At 53.8% G+C, this 19,859-nt stretch overlaps 6 protein-coding genes across 6 annotated transcripts; 3 read left to right on the forward strand and 3 right to left on the reverse strand.

The window, feature by feature from the left end:
• Positions 1-486: 486 nt before the first annotated feature.
• On the reverse strand, positions 487-2,110 carry CGCS363_v008213 (Cell division control protein 45-like protein; the record flags this gene model as incomplete). Its single annotated transcript, XM_036640062.1, has 2 exons — positions 487-1,222; positions 1,278-2,110. The coding sequence occupies 2 exons, from the start codon at positions 2,108-2,110 to the stop codon at positions 487-489; spliced, it is 1,569 nt and encodes a 522-aa protein (XP_036495241.1).
• A 2,870-nt stretch (positions 2,111-4,980) lies between these two features.
• On the forward strand, positions 4,981-6,154 carry CGCS363_v008214 (Secondary metabolism regulator LAE1; the record flags this gene model as incomplete). Its single annotated transcript, XM_036640063.1, has 4 exons — positions 4,981-5,129; positions 5,189-5,376; positions 5,446-5,650; positions 5,701-6,154. 4 exons carry the CDS (start codon positions 4,981-4,983, stop codon positions 6,152-6,154), a joined length of 996 nt encoding a protein of 331 aa, XP_036495240.1.
• A 442-nt stretch (positions 6,155-6,596) lies between these two features.
• Positions 6,597-8,181, reverse strand: CGCS363_v008215 (Secondary metabolism regulator LAE1; the record flags this gene model as incomplete). Its single annotated transcript, XM_036640064.1, has 8 exons — positions 6,597-7,044; positions 7,111-7,248; positions 7,297-7,357; positions 7,414-7,436; positions 7,522-7,624; positions 7,690-7,708; positions 7,780-7,899; positions 8,092-8,181. 8 exons carry the CDS (start codon positions 8,179-8,181, stop codon positions 6,597-6,599), a joined length of 1,002 nt encoding a protein of 333 aa, XP_036495227.1.
• A 2,556-nt stretch (positions 8,182-10,737) lies between these two features.
• CGCS363_v008216 (Cytochrome P450 monooxygenase lolP1) lies at positions 10,738-12,686 on the forward strand (the record flags this gene model as incomplete). Its single annotated transcript, XM_036640065.1, has 6 exons — positions 10,738-10,957; positions 11,168-11,364; positions 11,448-11,806; positions 11,881-11,990; positions 12,159-12,502; positions 12,573-12,686. The coding sequence occupies 6 exons, from the start codon at positions 10,738-10,740 to the stop codon at positions 12,684-12,686; spliced, it is 1,344 nt and encodes a 447-aa protein (XP_036495226.1).
• A 969-nt stretch (positions 12,687-13,655) lies between these two features.
• GAMP (Glucoamylase P) lies at positions 13,656-15,654 on the forward strand (the record flags this gene model as incomplete). The annotated part of the gene is made up of 4 exons (XM_036640066.1): positions 13,656-13,854; positions 13,913-14,282; positions 14,339-14,788; positions 14,841-15,654. 4 exons carry the CDS (start codon positions 13,656-13,658, stop codon positions 15,652-15,654), a joined length of 1,833 nt encoding a protein of 610 aa, XP_036494608.1.
• Positions 15,655-15,785: 131 nt separating this feature from the next.
• Positions 15,786-18,430, reverse strand: aurR2-2 (Aurofusarin cluster transcription factor aurR2; the record flags this gene model as incomplete). The annotated part of the gene is made up of 3 exons (XM_036640067.1): positions 15,786-17,153; positions 17,219-17,696; positions 17,967-18,430. The coding sequence occupies 3 exons, from the start codon at positions 18,428-18,430 to the stop codon at positions 15,786-15,788; spliced, it is 2,310 nt and encodes a 769-aa protein (XP_036494160.1).
• Between the last annotated feature and the right edge of the window lie 1,429 nt (positions 18,431-19,859).

Genomic DNA, 19,859 nt, shown 5'->3' on the forward strand with positions numbered 1-19,859 from the left:
CTTTGATTGGGCTTACTGTTTTAATTACCCCCGGTTTGCCACAGAAAATCCAAAGTCCCAAATGCTGGCAGGTTGCCCTTGGGAGCATCTGCTTCCTCGAGTAAGACCTCGATTGCGGATCTGAGGCGGGGGCTTTTCAGACACAAGCCGACGGAGGAGACTACAGGTCACTAAGAATCCTCATCACAGGATAGGTAGCGATGATTGGAAGGTGCATCATCCAACGGGCCACCAATACGCCATGAACCCAACACTTTGAGACTGGTCATGCCGCAAGAGTTGACAAAAAATTTGATAATTACGAAAGCAGAATGAATGATCCATGCCCGTATCTCGTTAAGCTTGTTTCTCCCAGGCCGGTTCCTTCATCGTCAAAATCAACGAAAAACGCCTTAGTCCACCATGTAAAAAAAAAACCACCCCAGTCACCACCGCGTCTCTCAGTTGAGCTCACCTGGCCCGCCTCATTGTGCGCTGGTATTTTCTTTAACCAACCACGGCTTTCATGCTTAGACTTTCCAAGAACGCCCCTAGATCCTCCTTCTTGACCTCCACCACGCAATGCTCAAAGCTGTCAATTCGAACCCGAGCGTTGGTCTCCGCGACAACTTCCTGAAACGCGGAGCCGAATCGGTTCAAGCCGTATCCCCTGTCTCTAGCGGGCTCGTCCTCGTCCTCGGCTTCGTCCGAATCGGTCCCGTCTGATGCCTCTGATTCGGTATCGAGCTCACCATCGTCCTCATCATCCTGCCCTGCCGCTCGGCGAGCAGCTTTTTTTTCTTCGCGAATCTTTTCCTGGTTTCGCCGAGACTCCTCCTTTCGTTTGGCCCTTTCGTCCTTGGCTGCCTGTCGTTTCTTTGCCGCCTCACGGTCGAGAAAGGTCGAGTCCGGCCCACCGCCGCCGCCTGTTCCGACAACGAGGTACACACCGCGTTTGTCGTTCAGGCTAGCGACAACTAGGGGAGTACCGCGGCCGCCATGAGAGAGGCGACCTGTAGCATCCTTCTCCTGCTCCACAAGAGCCTCACCGATCCAGAGGGCTAGCTTGGTAAGGGCAGCTGGATGACCAAAAACGGGAACGTCAGGACCCTCCTTGACCACACACATGCGGAACGCCCGCAGATGCTTGATTTGTTTCTTATTTATGAGCGAAGTGCCAGTGCGATAAATGGCGCGGTGTAGGAACTGGGCAGTCGGCAACCCCGACTTGAGATCATCGATGCTGGCGCGAGATCGTTAGCAGCAAGATGCGCGATGAAATCCAATGGGGTACATACTTTTCGAGGGCATCATACGCTTCCCAGAACCGGCTAACCCACTCTTCGCTCTGTGCGTTGACAATATCTTCGTCATTGCCTTCCTCAATTTGGGAATCTTTGATTGGATGTGCCAGCTCCGTGCCATCTGCATGTTTGCCGACTTCTAGCAGAGCGCCGATGACAACACCAACATCCTGTGCGCTCAGTGTAGCTCGCCAGCCCCAACTTCGAACGAAACCCCAGCCATCCTTGGCGCCAGCGCGGTCTCTGCCATCGGTGTCTACCGCAGGGACCATGTCATCCAAGTTGTAGAGAGAAGCGTATTTTAGGAGCTTGGCTCGAAGCTCACGTTTGAGCATCATGTCCATGTGGGTGTAGCTCTGTTTGCATTGAACAAGGCTCACGCCCATCTTGGCCAACAGCTTGTGCAGCCGCTTTAAGCCAGTCTCACTCCACGTCTTTAGACGGGCAAATAGGTAGGGCGAATGGAGCATGCTGTCGTAAAGACTCCAATGTCTAATGAGAAGGAATTTGGGTTCTGGAGATAGCCTGATACTCGTGTCCTCCGGGCTCCGGGCAGTAGTCGGAATGATACCGGAGTTTTCGGCCGACGTACGGGAGCTATTGACATCCGGAGGATTCAAACGGCGAACCTCATCTCTGAGAAGTTGGCGGATGCGAGCGCCACGAACTCCCATCCAGCCGTTACCCTGCCCACGGTCTGAGTTGCGGACTGGAACCGCAATGCCTGCAGACGACCTGCCATAGAGCTCCATGGAGGTGACACCAACAATTGTAAGCCAAAGGAGATCATTGTCTTCACGACCAAGCTCTGACGCCAACGAATACATCATTGAAGATATGGGTTCCGAAAACGAAGCGCCAATTTTGTAGTACTTTCGCAGGACCCCCTCTTTTTCTCTGCGCAAGCGCAGCAGGCGACGTCGCAAGGACCTCGCTGAAGGTGCAGGGGGTGGTTGAGCAGCAGATGGGGGCTCCAGAGGGTCGCTAGACAGAACCATGCCAGCGTCACGGAGAGACACTAGTCCTCTGTGAGCTGGTCGCTGGGGCGATGAGGGTATGGACGAGGACTATTCGGTCTACGGTCAGTAGCTGTCCTGTGATGAAGAGCGATCAGGAATGGGTTTAACTCACAGAATTGCTTCTTCTGCGCTGTCGTGGCCTTTCGTCTGTGTCGCTGGAATCTTCGTCCGGATCTGACCAACTTTTTCTTTTCTGGCCAGCATGAACAGAACCTTCAAAGAGATCCTCGTCATCGTCGTCTTCTTCTCCAAGATCTTCTCCGTCATCGTCGATTTCGGGCATGTCAAGCAGAGCCAGATATGCATCTTTTTCGGTCGTGAGGTCGTCCTCTATGTCGCCATCATCAAAAACAATGATCCCTCCCTTTCCTGGTGTATAGGCACGCCCAATTCGACCCGCAACTACTCCGCTAGGACAGCGTGCCTGGAGACTTTCATCCTCATCAATGGCAGGCTCAAGAGGAAAGCCGCCGAAGACATTGCCAAGGTTCCAGGGACGGTGAGAGTCGATGACCCAGACCTCAACGCCGCCAAAGGTCAATTCGTCTCCTTCGGGCTCCAGCCCAAGCAAAGTCCCCAGGTCGACCATGCCCCCAACACCGAGACAGACGACGACTCCTCCGCTCCCTCCTTGGGTTTCCATCATGGGCTGGACCAAGTCCCGGCCGGCGCGCTCGAGATCGGCATAGCCGGAAACAGGCTGTATCTTGTGGGGGATGTAGTCGTGTTTCAATAAACGAGTCAAGATTCGGCATGCGCAGAGGGCGTCAGGCTCGAGCGCAACGAGGACGAGAACGGGTGGTGATAGTGGGTGTCGCGTGGTTTGTAGGTGAAGGTAGAGTTTGGATATCTGAGACCGTGGAAGATACATGGCTAAGAGGATTTCGACGCGTTCCCACGGTATCTGCCGAGCGGCTTCATGAGACGCAAAGGTCGCTTCTTTTTCTCTGGGTACGGAGGCGGACTTTGGATGGTATTGGCGTTCTGGGGCAGGCCGGGAAGACGGGCGTCGGTAATTTGGAAGCAAACGCGGCAAGCAACTCGAACGATGTGCTGGTAGGATCTGATCTGATTGAATCTTCAAGAACGGCAGATTGAATTTGCTACCTCATGCAAAGTCGATCTGCGGCGAGTGCGGTCGGTAGAGATGTTGACGACGAGTAGATTTTGACAAGGCAGACAGTATGGACAAGGTACCAGCACCAGGGAAACGGGGTGGGAGTGATTGACTGAGAGGATGGCCCGGGCGGGTGATTGCCTGAGTGTTTTGCGCGTGAACGCGGTTTACGCGACTGGGGATTGATCTCTACGCGTGTGGTGGGGAGGGGACGTGCACGCCCAGGTAAGGTGAAGTGCACCACACCTACCTTAGGTTACCTGCCAGTGTCAGTGCAGTGAGAGAGGCAATGTAGCTGAGGCACCTAGTTACCTAGGTAAGGTAGGTAGGTACCTAGGTACCTCATGTGGGATGGACCGGACACTCAGGGAGTTCGGCCGAATGCACTGACCAGGTGGAATTTGGAAGCCAGAGGGAACGGAAGGGAATGTCTTTCCAGCCCGTTCCTTCGTCAAGGATAGGTACCTGAGCCTGGACCTGGCGTTGATGCCATCCACGCCGTCGGATGTCAACCAGGCACAGGCACGCCAGGCAGGCACCTTCGCGCAAAGCCCAGGTTTGCTGGCAGCATTTATCTTCACTTCGAGCCGTACAACTCCCGTCCCTTCGCCTCTCTCGACGCCTTTTAGGTCACAAAAAATGCTGCGATCGCTTTCTCGAGAAGCTGCAGGCGCATACTGAGGCACACCCGGACTGTTGTGTCTGTTGCATGCCGCATATGCGCGACCTCCTCAAAATGGCAAAGCCCGCGTAGCTCGTCCTCGCGAATTGGTTTGCCCCCTCCATCTAGTGTGTTGGGTACCTTCACTCACAGTGATCCGCCTGCCCGCCATGTAGGGGATTCAACTGAGATGAGGTGTCCATTGTGACTCTCGCCGTGGTCGTGGATTCGGACATTTACCGCCCCAGCACGTTGGAGCCGGTTCTGCTCTTGTATTACTTTAATCAAAGGATGGGCACCCTTAGAACACTGGGACCAGCCCCGTCAACACCAACGGCTGCGAGCAGTTGGCCGTGATTGGCCTACCATGCCGTTGGTACTGGCAGGAGACCCGGTTCCTGTTACTAGGTGGTGTGCTCTGTTTTCTCCCGCCTGGCATCTTCCCCGTCCCGCGTCTCCCAGATCCATCCTCCCGTCTCGCCCTCTTTCTTTTCCTTTGCCTTCACCACAATTCGTTCCCGCAGTCTTCCGTACACCAATTGTCACGCTCTGCTGCTGCCTGGTCTTTTCGGCATTGCATGTCCAGCAGTCTCTAAGGCTACGATTTACTTTGGCACCTTCCCACGTCGAGTACACATCTCACTTGCTGGACCCTCAGCTCGACGCCACCCGACCCTACAGGCCGGTTCGGACATTGCTGATGCAGCCGCCTGTCACTCAACACTTGCCACAGTCTTAGAACAAGCCCACAATCACCGGCAAAACCTGCTCTGTTACGAGGCATCTTGTCTGCCCACAACACCTTACAGGTAGGCAGTGCTATGTTGATGAATTCATACCCATCCGTTTCTCTGCAGACCTGGTCTTAGGTCACCTCTCAGAGGCGCTGGGGCCATGAATATGTCCACCACCGAGCCAATAGAGCCGGCTCCAGAAGACACAGTTGATGATGACGCATTCGAGGGTTCGGATTACGGGGAGTCGCTCGTATCCTCGGGCTTCACATCGCTTGCTTCCCGCGTCATGAGACATTCGCACGAAGGTGGCAGGTGTGTTGCCCACACCCTCGTCTCCGTCCTTGGAACAAAACTGAGCCTTCACTCAATAGACGATATCAGTCCTTCCTCCAGGGAATATACCCCCTGCCCAACGACGAGACGGAACAGTTCCGGGAAGAAATGAAGCACCAATTGATCAAACGTCTTCTTGATGGCAATGACTACCTCTCTCCCATCAATGACAGTCCACAAAAAATTATGGACGTCGGCACCGGCACCGGCCTTTGGGCTGTAGAAGGTACGTCTGGTGCTAGTCGTACCCGGTGCCTATGTTGGGTGAAGCTCTCAGTTCTGACCCATCTTCAAGTGGCCGACAAGTTTCCTAGTGCACATGTCATTGGAGTAGACATCTCTCCAATCCAGAATGCCTATGGTCCTCAGAATGTGGACTGGCGAATTGACGATGTTGAAGAAACCTGGTCCCCTCTATACTCTGACTTGGACTTTGTGCATTTGCGTTCAGTCAGTGTCACCCTTCGAGACCCAGTAAAGGTCATCACGTCGGCGTATCAGTAAGAAGAATGCCATGGGTTAACCCGTTCAACGGCTGACCTTGTCACAGTAATCTAAAACCAGGCGGTTGGATTGAATTCCAGGACGCTGGCGTCAAAATCGGATGCGACGATCACACGATACCCGAGCACTATGCTCCAACAAGATTCATGGACCTTTTCGTTCGCACGTTCAGAACTCACTTTTCCTGGGACCTAGGGATTCCCCTCATCCTACCCGAGATCTTAAGAAATATTGGTTTCGTCAATATCCACTGCCGAACTCACAAGATGCCCATCGGGCCATGGGCCAAGAGCAGGCATCAGCGAGAAATCGGTCTCTTCCTAAGTAAGGACGTCTTGTGGCAGCTCGTTCGCGCCGTCCTCGTGAAATGGCCGCAGATGGGCCTCACCCAGCAGGAGGCCGAAGCCATGGAACAGGACATCCGAAAGGCGTTCCACGACACCAGAATACATGCGTATCTGCCGTGGATCTCCGTCTGGGCCCAAAAGCCTTCCGCTTGAAACGAGACCTCCGTTTCCTGCGGTACCTTTACTGGCAGGCTACGATCTACCGATTGCCGACCAGAACTTGCTGCGCCGTTCGCCAATGGTTTCAATATGTTCCGGGAGGTTCAATTAATTGTCAGTCCGGGCCAAGAAGTGGCCTTTCTGGCCGCGCTTTAGACTCATGCAAGAGTCTCAGCCAGACTTGTGACAGTGGCCACGTCGGCCGCTCCATGTCGTGGGCCGCGTCGCCTCGGAAGCAGACAGGTATAATACACGGTTGACAGCATGCGGACCAGGGCGTAATAATTTGGCTTGATCGTGGTGCGAAGACTCGAAAGCATGACCGCCTGGGCACCGATGATACAGTCAGCGACCTCCGACAGGAAAGCTCTCCATCACAACACCCCCCCGGTGCGATGTGATGGCCTATGCGACATCAATCTAGCAGCTATACATGTCATGGCTTTCTCCCATACGTAACGTACACGTCGAAGTAGCCATGCCTCCTTACATCACGCCATTCTGCACTCGCCCTCGCGCTGAAGTCCCATACCTCCTCCTTTCTCCAGCCCATAAACCGGGTGAAGAGGGCCAAAGTCATCGACTCAAGACCAACACTGAAGTTGGCTTCGGTCCAGAGGCCCAGGGTTTTGTGCCTGACATCCCGCGGCCATTGATTGATTGGCCATTTGAACGGTATTCGCACAATGTCAATGAAGCCCGCATTGGCCATCATTTCCGCTGCCCGGCCACAGGTGTCGAGGAGGAAACCCGATCTTCTACCAGCCTCCATCATGAGATCATTCCATCTCCCCAGATCGCATTCGGGTGGAATCGTCCCGTCATCGCATCGCATGGGAAAGTCGATATCCTGGATCTCGAGCCACCCCCCCGGGTTGAGGTTCCTGCAAGACAATGTTAGCGAAGGATAGGATGATGAGTGGAGAGCCGTGGTTGGAGAAGCGACAGACTCAAATGCTTGTCGGTGAAAGTTGGGCCAGTCTCTAAAGGCACCTGTCATCATCATGCTGTGGATGTAGTCAAACTTTCTCGAAAAGCTCCATTCCTCCTCGAGGTCGTCTATTTCGTAGTGGACGTTGGGCGGTGTACTGTAATTGTTAGTGAAGCCGCAGTAGAGCAGGATGAGCGATTCTTACAAGCCTGGCTGAACGGGCGAAAGGTCTACGCCAATCACCTCGGACTCGGGATGCTCTTCGCCTGGTCCCGGAATAAACACGCCTTCAAGTGCTAAAGGGACTCGGATAGTGTCTTACCAAAGTCTATTGCCCACATGCCTCTGGGGTTGTCAATATGCAGGCTACAAACACGTACGCGCGGAGGCCTAAGGATCGGGGCAGAGACGGAAAGGAAGAGAGCGATACACACCTATGCCACATCCAACATCTAAAACCCTATGTGGGTGGTAGACCGGCGCGAAGTTCAGCCTATTCTCGAACGTCAACTGGCATAGCTGGTACTGAAATGCTATTGCGACAGTTAGAGAGCAAGTACATCGCCTGAATTGGTCTGCTAATAGCAGATGACCTCACCTTGGCGGTCGAGCTCCTCCTACAGACAAAATTTCGTTAGTCCAGACGGCATCGTGTCGGCAGTCGTATTACGCTCGGAGATACTCATACTTGATCAGTTGGCAAGACATATTTGCCATCTTTGTACCCATGGTAGATGCGGCCGTTCTCCTCCATGGCCCGGACTATGCTCGACCGTAAGGAAGCGGTTGACGAAGGCCATGCTTCGGACTGTGATGCGTAAGCTCGCGAGTCTACGATTCCATTAATGCTAAGAAACTTGCTTCGCCCAGTGCCGAGTCGACATCGCTCCCCAAGTTGCTCTGCATATCGGCATCGGAAACTTCCTGTAAGGCGTGGTAAGTAAGGAACATAATAGAGATCAGGATCCCGAAGGTGGTGAGCCTCCACTTCGACACTGACCTCGTCAGGTTCCAGGTCCAGATTGGCCCCCAGTGGGAGCACAGTGTCGACATTATGCGTCGCTTCCAGGACCGGGTCCTCCATCGCCATCGTCTTGTCTCGTCGAAGCTCCTTCGAAGTCCTTGGCAGTGGTGCAGCATTAATTCGAGCCTGCTCCGACAATTCCGACAACAATACGGTGGCGAGACAGTTCAAGGCTCTATTAGCTCTTTCTTCTCTATCTATATTTGCTTCAAAAGAAACCCCGAAAGCGGCTCGATACAATTTTTTGAAAGGTGCTGGCCGTATCCCCCCTCTCTGCCATTGAGGTTGGAGACGGAAGGTCACGTCTGTGTTAATGACATGAGGGGAACGGCTCGGCTGCGGTGCTCCTTGCGAGGGCAACACGAACAAGTGGCTTCCTTGTCAGGCCGAATTTTCGGTTCCGTGTCACCCAAAGCTGTGTATCTTTCTATCTTCCCTTTGGGCTAACCACCCTCCCCCCCCCAACAGAGAGTAGGGACTCCGTGCCTTCTCTCTATCAGCGCAAAGAGCTCGGGACGATGGCGTCAGCCGCCTTCTGGTATAACCACTACAGATGATGCTGTACAGAAGTTAGTCATGGATGCAAGAACGGTAGCTATGATATTGCTCGACTGGTTTTGCACAGGGTCGGTCCAAGCCTACGCACAGTTGAGGTATCAATCTCGTACTGGCGAGGAGGGTTGCACAAGCCACGTGCATTCGTCCAGTCATAACTTGACAGCTATAACCTGCGACTATGGCCAGGGGGTAAGTTGGCGCCTTCCGAGCTGTCAACTGCTGATGATATGCACGAACCATGATCGTAGCCTGCAGAGAGGGGTAAGGATCCCGATGGCGAGGGTTCAGGTGGTGTTTTGAGAGCCGACAGTCGTAGCATACATCACGGCCGTTCCGCTGAGAGTCGGTTTCCTGCATACAATCATGCAGGCAGTCGGGGAGAAGACAAATACGGTGGGTAGCATGCTGCCGCTGTGGCCCACCAACGTCTTGCTATCATGACCATGCCGCGAGAAAACAGGAATAGTGGATGTGGTAGCCGGCGAGAAAACAAGTCCGTCTGTCCGTTTCCTGAGGATCCTGCAGAGCCCGAGGCGATTCTTGTATTTCGAGCACCCGTGCGACAAAACAAGAGTGGCCGCAACCAGTGTGACTGGCTGGGCCCATCCACCCACTTTAGTCCAACGTCAGGCTCGAAAGATCCTGTGACCCGTTCCCTGAAATATCCTCGTGAACCGAAGACCATGGAAAACTGCATAGTGGCTAGCAGTTCATGGCTGATGGCTGATGGTTTATGGCTATGGCAGTGGAGTTTGGCCACCGCGATCATGCACGTTACACGCAGATACCTTGGGAGGGATGCAGTATTCTCCCAGGCTATAGTGAAAGATGGGCACACGGCCGACGCATGCAGATATTCCTTGGGAAATTGACTGGTAGGTACACGTAGTCTTCCGATGGGTCGGTCGGCAAAGGAGGCCAACAAGTCGGACGTCTTGCGTCTGACCGGCGTGTCTGTCACGTCTGGCCAGGCTCCCGTTCGATGCCTAGCAGGCTAGACCGGAAGACTGCAGATGACAGCTCATGTTTTCTATTGGATGTAAGTGCAGGAGCGAGACCAGAGAGGTAGTCGGGCTGGTAGTTCACGACGGAAGGAGAAGAGTCATGGACGGGGTGCTGGGAGAAACCCTCGTCAAGACGGAAATGGCAGCAGCGGGAATGGTGTCAAAAGCAAAGGAGTGAGAGGAACAGAGAGGGGAGGCAAAAGGAGGGAGGAGGCAACAGATCTGTGCCTGTTTTGATTCTTAGGTTGTTATCAATTTGCCTACTACCTACGATAGGCTACGGCAGAATGCAGGTGAATATTTGCAATTCTGCCGCCTTCACAGTGCTCTCGGCAGGCATCTGCCATGGATACCGTAGATATCAAAGGACCCTTAAAACGATGCGGAAGATATTTGAAATGACCCTACTACACATCGTGCCTGTCACTGCAGGGTAAGGTACCATGAGGTGTCAACAAAGAAAACCCGGCCAGGCCAGGCCAGGCCGGAGGCGGTCGAGGACACTCGCTCTCGCCCACCTAGGTGTTCGTTGGTAAGGTACCTACCTACCTCACCCCATCCGGCAATCTTACCTGCAACTGGTTACTTACACGTTGATTTTCATGCCATCACCGGGCGTCATTGCCACCTGCCGCACTTTTATGCTCTTGCCCTCCCGGGAAGAACTCGATGCCATCCAAGCTCCGGCCGCCGTGCTTGCCTTACCTTCCGTTACCTACCGGACTGCCTCGACCTGAGGTACCTTACCTTACCTGATCACCTACCACTCTTCCCTATCTTTCCGAGGGAGCCGAAGTAAAAGAGGCAGGTAGGTACCTACATAGCTTAACTTCTGGTTTGTCAAGTCAAAAACTTGCCTCCTCCCTCGACTTCTTCCGGCTGTCAGACTCACACCCTGCATTCACTCCCAAACTCCGATCCACACCACCCTCGACAGAGAGGAAGAGGGAGAAAGGAAAAGAAAGATAAAACCAGGTGGAAGACAAAAACCAGAATCCACTCTTCATCTCACATCACGTCCCCAGACCCTGCCTCACACAACCGCCTCAGACAAGGCGTCATGGCTGCCCTCATCGAGCTTTCGGGCCGCTTCCAGAGCCCGTTTATTCCTCTGCTTGCTGCCCTTCTCATACTTCTAACGGTGATGAACTACCGCTCATGGAACCGTCTCAGGCATATTCCTGGACCGCCAGGTGCTGCCTTCAGCAAATGGTGGATGCTACGTAACACACTGGGTGGGCAGATGCATCTCGCCCTCAAGCGAGCCTGTGATGACTACGGTGAGTCAACCCTGGAATCTTCCTACGCCCGATCCCCAGCACATTTCCAGCCCTCACCACTCAACCGCTCGCCTCTGCCACAGAGATGAGTTGTGCCGTCCGAGAAGGTCTCAGACACACATGCGCACTCGTCCACTGCGTGCTCAAGAGCCGCAGACATTTCCCCTGTCTGGCTTCCACAGGCTGCTGACAGAAACCCTTGCGTTGTAGGCCCGGTCGTCCGCATTGGTCCCAACGACTTGGTAACCAATGACGCGGAACTGCTTCGTCGGATGTGGGCGGTTCGTTCGCCATATCGCAAGGGCGCCTGGTATCAGGCCGTCAGATTCGATCCTACCAGGGACAACATCATCTCTATGAGAAACGATCATGACCACAATGAACTCAGAGCCAAGATGGCCATTGGTGTAAGTTGTGCCATGATCCTGTCTTTCCTGGTCTTACATTCGATTTTAATCAACGCGCCATCTTCTGACACAAAATCAAACAGTACTCTGGCAAGGAAAATGAGGGTCTTGAGTCCACCGTCGACATTCAAATACAGTCACTCGTCCGGCTCATTGAGGAGAAATATGTGTCCACTGCTGTCAACTTCCGACCTGTGGATTTGTGCAGGAAGATTCAGTACCTCACATTGGATATAATCACATCGCTCGCGTTTGGCTATCACTTCGGGTACCTCGAGCAAGATGCCGACGTTCACCGATACATCCAGATGACCGAGGAGAGCATGCCAGTCATGATGACACTCACCGTGTTCCCTCAACTGGCAAAACTGCTTCAGTCGCCCCTTTTCCGCCGGGCAATGCCCTCGGAGCATGACCGCGTGGGTTTTGGCCAGTTCATCGCGTGAGTGATTGTGTTGCTCTGTGCCATCTTTGGTGTGAACACAAGACCACTAACTGTTGTTTGCTTCATGCTAGCGTCGCGAAGAGGGTTGTCGCAGAAAGGCTTATGTCAGACAAAACGGTGAAACGGCGGGACATGTTAGGGTCCTTCCTTGCACATGGCCTGACCAGAGAGGAGGCTGAGGGTGAGACACTGGTACAGATCATAGCCGGATCCGACACGACAGCCACTTCAATCCGGGCCACAATCCTGTATCTGATAACAGCCCCATCCTGTTATTCCCGCCTTGCCAACGAGATACGGGATGCGGCGCGAAAGGGTATGATATCATCCCCCATTACTAACCGGGAAGCGGGTGACCTTCGCTACTTGCAAGCTGTGATCAAGGAAGGCTTGCGTGTGTTTCCTCCGGTCACCGGCCTCATGTCGGCAACAGTGCCCAAGGGAGGTGATTTCATGCATGGCATGAGTATACCCGAAGGAGCTGATATTGGTTGGACTGCCTTCGGAGTGCTCCGCTCCAAAACGGTATACGGCCCAGACGCCGACGTGTTCCGGCCGGAACGCTGGTTAGAGGCCGAAGATGATCAACTCAAATCCATGACGGCGCAATGGGAACTGGTCTTCAAGTACGGCAAGTGGCAGTGTCTGGGGAAGACGGTGGCCCTATTGGAGATGAACAAAGTGTTCGTTGAAGTAAGTCTTCTCTGGGCTAGCCAGCATCCTGCGCAAGAGGCATCTTTGGTTGACTAACTGTCACTGCCAGCTCTTACGGCGATTCGACTTTGCCCTGACGGACCCTACCAAATCATGGAACTCGTTCTCAGCTGGAATCTTTATCCAGTCTGGCCTATGGGTTAGAGTGAGCAGAGTGGAGTAGCCGAGACGAGAGGTAGCCAAAAGGTCATTGGAAAGATCAGGTGCGGGATGTGGATGGCGAACCCTTTGAGAATAGGTGCGAATGATGCAGCACACATGCATGCGTTGGTAAAATTGGTAGATGGAAGCACATACAACCGAATCAAGTTGGCAAGAGCCAAGCGTCCCCCCCCCTCCTTTGGACTGTAGGCTACCAAATACTGTTTGAAGGCATTCAACCTGTGTTGATGATGAACCATAGAGTGCTTTGCATACCGGTCGACCCTGTGGGCGGATGAGGATAGGTCGGTCGCATGCTTCAGAGATCCGAGACCGAAGTTCTCTCGGCGAGTCATGGATGTGCGTTTTCTGTTGTATTCGTATGGATGGTTCAGAAGGTTGCAAATACTAATTATATAGATTTCTGATGGACGTGGTAAAGGTGAGGGTGCCAATTAGGCGATCCTTTCCTCCTCTCCGCACTCAACCGGCTTAACCGAGCCCCTAAACCCCACAACTTTGAAGTAAGTTGCCGTCCTTAGCAGAAGCACCTTACTCGGCCCGCTGGGTTTAGACCAGATAGTCCGGTGTCGCCCCGGCCCCCTTGTAAACCTTCCCACTGGGTGCACTTTCGAATGAAATGACAGTACCCACGCACCGCGGCGACTCCTTTTCCACTTCCATTGCCAGGCAGGCAGAGGCGCCATCCCTGTAAAGAAGACGACTTGGGATGAACGTGCAGGGCAGTCCAGAACGATGATGCCGGTAATAAGCTTTGCTGCAAACTAATGTTTTCCTGCACAATACGAGTTGCTTGGGATGTCTCAGCACGAGGATTTTCGTTTGTATTGTACACAACAACTTATATATGCATATCAGGCAGCCGTCACCAATGGCGTCGATGTTGCCGAACCCTACCTCCAAAAGCCATCCATAGGATCAAGCACGGATTTCGCCATACGCTGGGCACTTGCTTCTCATTTGTGACGCCATGTCTCTGCGATCCGGGTTGCTCTCCCTATTCGGCCTCGTCGCCAATGTCCTCGCGGCAGATCTCGATGACTTTGTCACTCGTCAAAGAGATATTGCTCTCATAAGCGCCCTGAACAACATCGGACCCCATGGTTCAATGATTCAAGGGGCTGGTGCCGGCATTGTCGTCGCCAGCCCGTCCAAGTCGGACCCTGATTGTTTGTTACCGACCCCAAGCCCCATTGTCTTCGTTCGCTAACCCAGTACGCGCCGCAGACTTTTATACCTGGACCCGAGATGCTGCGTTGACCATGAAGATGGTCGTCGACGAATTCATTTTTGGCAACAAGGATCTCCAAGTCTACATCGAGGACTACTACCACTCTCAGGCTATCCTGCAAACCGTCACAAATCCGTCGGGGTCTCTGCTGGCCTCTGGCCGCGGCTTAGGCGAGGCCAAGTACTTGGTCGACGGCTCACGCTTCAACGGTGCCTGGGGTCGCCCTCAAAGAGACGGGCCGGCGTTGCGAGCTATCACACTCATTACCTATTCGCATTGGCTTATTCAGAATGGCCAGGAATCCAAGGTCAAAGACGTCATCTGGCCCATTATCGCCAACGATTTGTCCTATGTTGGCCAATACTGGTAAGTCAATCTCCCGGAAGACGCATGTCGTGTCGATGGCCTGACAAGGAGCCTAGGAATTCTACCGGATTCGACCTCTGGGAAGAAGTCTCCGGCTCTAGCTTTTTCACCACTCAGAGCCAGTATCGGTCCCTCGTGGAAGGCAACACGCTGGCACAATCTCTTGGCGTCAAGTGCGCAGGCTGTGAGCTGGCACCCGACGTCTTGTGTTTCCTCCAAACTTTCTGGAACGGGGAATACTTCACGGCCAACATCAACACCCAAACACAACGGTCCGGCAAGGATGCCAACGTCATGCTCGGGTCCATCGCTGTGTTTGATATCGCAGCTAGCTGCGACGATCCTTCCATTCAACCCTGCCACAGCAAATCTCTGGCCAACTTCAAGGTCTTGATCGACGCTTTCCGCAACGCCACGCTCTACCCCATCAACGAGGGAATCGCCAAGAACAAGGGTGTAGCTCTGGGCCGCTACACCGAGGATGTGTATTTTGACGGCAATCCTTGGTGAGTTAAATCCGAATTCTACGCCAAAAGCATGGTGCTGACCCGCGATTAGGTATCTCATCACCATCGGAGCAGCCGAGTTCCTGTACGACGCAGTGGCTCAATGGAAGTCGCAGGGTCAAATCAAGGTGGACTCGACGTCGCAACCTTTCTTCGCCGACTTGTACCCCAAAGTCAAGGAGGGCACTTACCAGAAGGCCGCCAACCTATCCGATGACTACAGCAGCATTCTCAGCGCCGTCACCGCCTACGCGGATTCCTTCGTTGCCGTAGCCCAACAGTATATCCCCAAGAACGGCTCAATGTCTGAGCAGTTCAACAAAGCCCCGCCAGGCAACCCTATCTCTGCGGCTGACCTCACATGGTCGTACGCGGCCTTCGTCACGATGAGTGAGCGCCGCGCCGGCTCGTACCCGCCTAGCTGGACTGCCTCCACGGAGCTACCGGCTACATGCACCGCATCCTCGACGACCGGCATTTACGCCCCGGCAATCGCTGCCGGAGCCCCTAACGTGACGGGCTCCTGCCCTGTATCCGTCAGTTTCTTGGTCAATGCGACGACGTACTACGGCGAAAATGTCTACCTTGTCGGCAATGTTGCCGAACTTGGTTCCTGGAACGTTGGAAATGGCCAGCAAATGAGCGCATCAAATTACAGCTCTGAACGTCCGCTTTGGACCGTCGACGTAGAAATTCTCGGGGGCCAGAATGTGAGCTATGTCTACGCGAGGAAGCAAAACTGCGACCAAGGCTACATTTACGAGACAACAAACCGTACACTGGCTGTACCTGCCTGTGGCTCGACGAAAAGCCTGGCGGTAAATGATGCTTGGGAAGGGCCTACTGGATCAAGTGGCACCTGCTAAACTGGGCACCAAGTATCGTGCTGATGGGTAATAGAAAACATATAGTGTGAAGAAAGAACTCTCATTTAATACATGGACAATTGCCCAGGCCTTCGCCTTAACCTTCACATGTAGGAGGGATTGAAAGTTCCTCAGCTCCCAAACATATTACCACCATCCGGGTTCCCCATCATCCCCGGACCGACCATGCCATTACCGCCCAGAGGAAAGCCGCCGAACCCACCTCCAAATGCCGCATACGTATCCATGTCGTACCCTTGCATCAAGTAGCTCCAATCCATATCCACAACATCACCTTCCGAAGCCGGGGGACCCATTGCCGGGGTCCCCGCAGTCACCGATGGCGGCGTCATAATCATGTTTGTCGGCATTTGCATAGGGCCGACCTGGGACGTAGTATTGTTGACCGGTGCATTTCTGGCAGCCTGTTGTGGGAATCCGGCTCCTCCATCTGGCCCGGGCCGGCCACCGCGCTGCTTCTTGCCCGCCTTCTCTGCCCGCTGGCGCAACCTCGTGATCCACATAGGCTCCTGCTCAGGTCTTCCGATCTGCTGCTGGCCGGCTTCGTGAGCGTCCCATGCCTTGATAAATAGATTGCCGAAAGCGATGTGCATCGGGCTATGCAGTGTATTCATCAGCCCTCGCCGTTCGTGGTTCTCAGCAATGGCATCCCATGCTCTTTCAACCATCGGCCCGGTCAGCCGTTGCCGTAACTCCGTCACCAAGAACATGTAGGCCGGAAAGGGGAAGTGGAGGTACGTATACCACTTATATCCCTGCAGACTTTCCGCGGCCTGGACGATGTTATCGTACTCGATCATCTGGATGGCTTCAAGAAAGAGTGTATCGCGCTCATGATCTTGGAGCGTGGTCGCTTCGCCGTTGCCCATCCGTACAAGGAATGAGATGACCCTCATCTTACATAGTGATTGCCGCGTCATCGTGAGAGTAAAGAAATGTAAGGGTATTTTGGGGTCACACCATTTGAGGTAGGTGCCCTCGATATGCGCGAAGAAGCCGTCTAGTGTGTAGGTCTGATCCTGCCCAGCCATGCGGACCGTCGGGACCGGTCGCGGTGCGATAGCCGCTGGACCGGATTCTTTCTCCTTGTCCCCATGGCGCTGCCCATCGCGTACAGTATCGCTGCTAATAGCCATGGCCAACTCTGTCCGGATGAGGACGAAGAGCATCTCGGTCGCACCCTGGTGTGGAGTCGGAGCATCTTTACCGTTGATATGTAGGTCAGTATCGTTGATATTGAGAGGCAGCTTGCAGTCACCGGCAGTAGACAAGGCTGTTACGGTTGAGCCCGTCATCTCTCCTATCCGACGATCGTAGCCGACAATAGTCCACCAGAGACGCCGCCGTTGCTCGACCTCATAGGGTGAGAGCCCAAAGGCTGCAGCATCCCGATGCAGACCCATCCGCTGGCCGATCCTTACAGCTATGCCGACCAGGCAAAAGATCTGTCTTGGATCGACGAACATGCGAACGGCGATCTATTCGCGTTAATTAGCAAGCTTGCTGTGTAGAAACGCGTTTACAGAAAGCGGTTCGTATCTACCAAGAAGAGCATATAGGCCTGGAGGACCATGGTGTCACTTGTCCGCATAAAGCCAGCGTTGACAAGTGCCTGTTGGAGAGCCGTGTGGAACCTAGATAAGACGGAAGGTTTGGGTTCGTTAAACATCTTGGCGACCTCGGTATCCTCTAGTGAGGTGACTGCTAAAAGATAGATTGCAAACATGAGACATTCCACGTTCTTTGAAATCTTCTCGAGGTTAGCACTGGCCTCTATGATGAGACCTTGAACAGTGGGAACATGTGTTATTTTCAGGAGAGGATTGACGTTGTTGATATAAATTTGCCAGAGTTGGAAGATTTGAATGGGAGATGGATGCAGGTGTGTCACGGAAGCATTCCGGTTGCCGACAATGAATGGGAAGCCATCCTGGTTGTCATACATCTTATCGAAGGCGTGGTGTATCGTGGAACCATCGACCTCATCTTCCGAGGAATCCCTCAGCAGTTCCTCGCTGGCTCTGAACTGGGCCATCAGTTAGGACAGAGGGTGGCAAAAGGCAAAAATGGGGCGCGTAGATAAATGAAGCGGAGGAGGGCAGCAAACCTCTTTGTGAAAGGGAAACCATTTGTTAAAGGGTCTAGTATATCGAGTTACATATTAGCGCATGTACAAAGGGGGAGTTCTTGCTGTAGTAGTAGTAGAAGTAGAAGTAGTAGCGGTAGAAGTAGTAGCAGTAGTGGTAGTAGTGGTAGTAGTAGTAGTAGTAGTATAGGACCGCTTTACTCACTTGTCGGACTGTGACCTCCTGCTGCCGGCGACGGAGGGTGATGTGCTTCCCTCGGGAGACGTCTTGAGACCCTCGAAGTCGTTTTCCAGCTCAGCAACCTCATCGATACTGGGGCCCTCGTCGATGTGGATAGAGTCTCGGTCTGAAGGCTTCAGGTCGGCTGCGATGGGGTCGAACTTGACGCCATTTTCAGCCAAGAGCAGCTCATACTTTTTCAGTCTGTCGACAAGGTCTCTCTCTTGAAGACGCTTCTTTCGTCGCCTCGGTGGTTGTGGGGGGATGACTCGACATTCGACGCGAGCCTTGACACAGTTGGCACAAGGCTTGTTCTTGTCACAACGAACCTTTCGCTGCTGGCAAAGAACACATGATGTGCCTCTGGTAAGCTTCATGGCAGCTATGGGGTCGGGTTCGGGGGGGGGAGGAGCCCTCGGCGGAGGTAGTAGTTGTGCTTCTCCCGACATGGTTTATTATGTGGATGCGGGCCAACTTCTGGTATGCAGATGGCGAGACGCTGACTGACTGCCTGATTACCATACAGGTCTTGATGTCGGCTGGCTGAATCCCGGTTCGGATCCGAAAGTTGAGGTTGCAGGCGAAACGTTGACAGGGTGCGGGACGAGTTTAATGAAGAGACCAATGAACAATCATCAGATGCGCCAAGGGGCAGCTGGCCAGACCTGTCGGTATGGAGTGGAGTGCAGTGGAGCGGAGCGGCGTCGTATTCTGTCTCGAGGGGTTCTCTGCCGGAGACCACGAGGTTCGGTGAAGATTTTGTTCTGACTACCCGAGACACTGTTGGAATGGACGGTCTGTTGGATTGTCGGAATGGGCAGAAGATGGCTGCGGTAAGCCTAGTAGATGTGTATGTGTACGGATAATGAGCAGGCAGCAGGCAGAAGCTCAGCTTAGAGTAGGTTTGGTGGAGACAAGCGTGGATATGCGTGCAGAGATGGAGAATTTGGGGGGACAGGCGAAGTAAGGCAGACGGGGGTAAAGGTATGGATAGGTAGGTCCAGTTAGATACGGACAAGGTACCTAGGTAGGTAAGCGGTTGGGGTCGGTTATGGAACCAGGCGTTGAGGGTAATGGATCCGTAGGCGGTGGGAGTATCAGCACCAGCACCAGCACCAGCACCAGCACAAGCTCTGGTATCCGCAAAGATGGTATGATAGGGCCAGGCAATGGGACTATTCGTGGACCAAACCGGCAGAGACAGGACGAACGACAGGGCCGTGGGCGTTTCCAATCCGGTGGGCGTGGTGCTGTTGAGGCTCTTGCCTACCTTACGTTATAGGGCGGGTAGGTAGGTAGATACGTAGACCGTAGCTTGGGCCCGGCGACGACCACAGGGCGAGACTGGGACCTTGGAACTGGGAACTGGGAACTGGTGGATGGGATGGGATGGGATGGATGGAGCGTCGCGATGTCTGAGGGGGAAGACCGGCAGGGAGAGAAAGCACCTGAGGAGAATACCTAATTAATTACCCGTCCGGGACCGAACGAGAGGTGACGTTGATCCAAGTTGACAGATTAGAGGTCAATGCAACAACAGAGAGCCCAGCTTTGCACAAAGAGCCCTAAGCAGCTTTAGGTAAGCAGGGACATCGGGCAGTAAGGTGCACCTCATGCCTTACCACACCACCTAAGGAACCTTACCTAAGGCAGGTAGTACTACAGATACCCAGGTACCTTATCTAAGGTATGCATTGCATTACCCGAGCACCCGAGTCCATGCCGCAAACGGCGCAGTCGGGACCCCGCCGGACACCAGTACGACCTCCGGTGTCCGAGACATGGCCCTCTAAGGTTCCATTGATGCTGAGTATCCTTCGCTTCTCCCTGCGAACATGTCCGGGACTAACGAGCTACGACGCTCGCCTGGACATCCCC

The sequence above is a fragment of the Colletotrichum siamense genome (genome assembly GCF_013390195.1).
Source record: "Colletotrichum siamense strain Cg363 chromosome Unknown KSG_Cg363_contig05, whole genome shotgun sequence".
Classification (NCBI taxonomy): Eukaryota; Fungi; Ascomycota; class Sordariomycetes; order Glomerellales; family Glomerellaceae; genus Colletotrichum; species Colletotrichum siamense.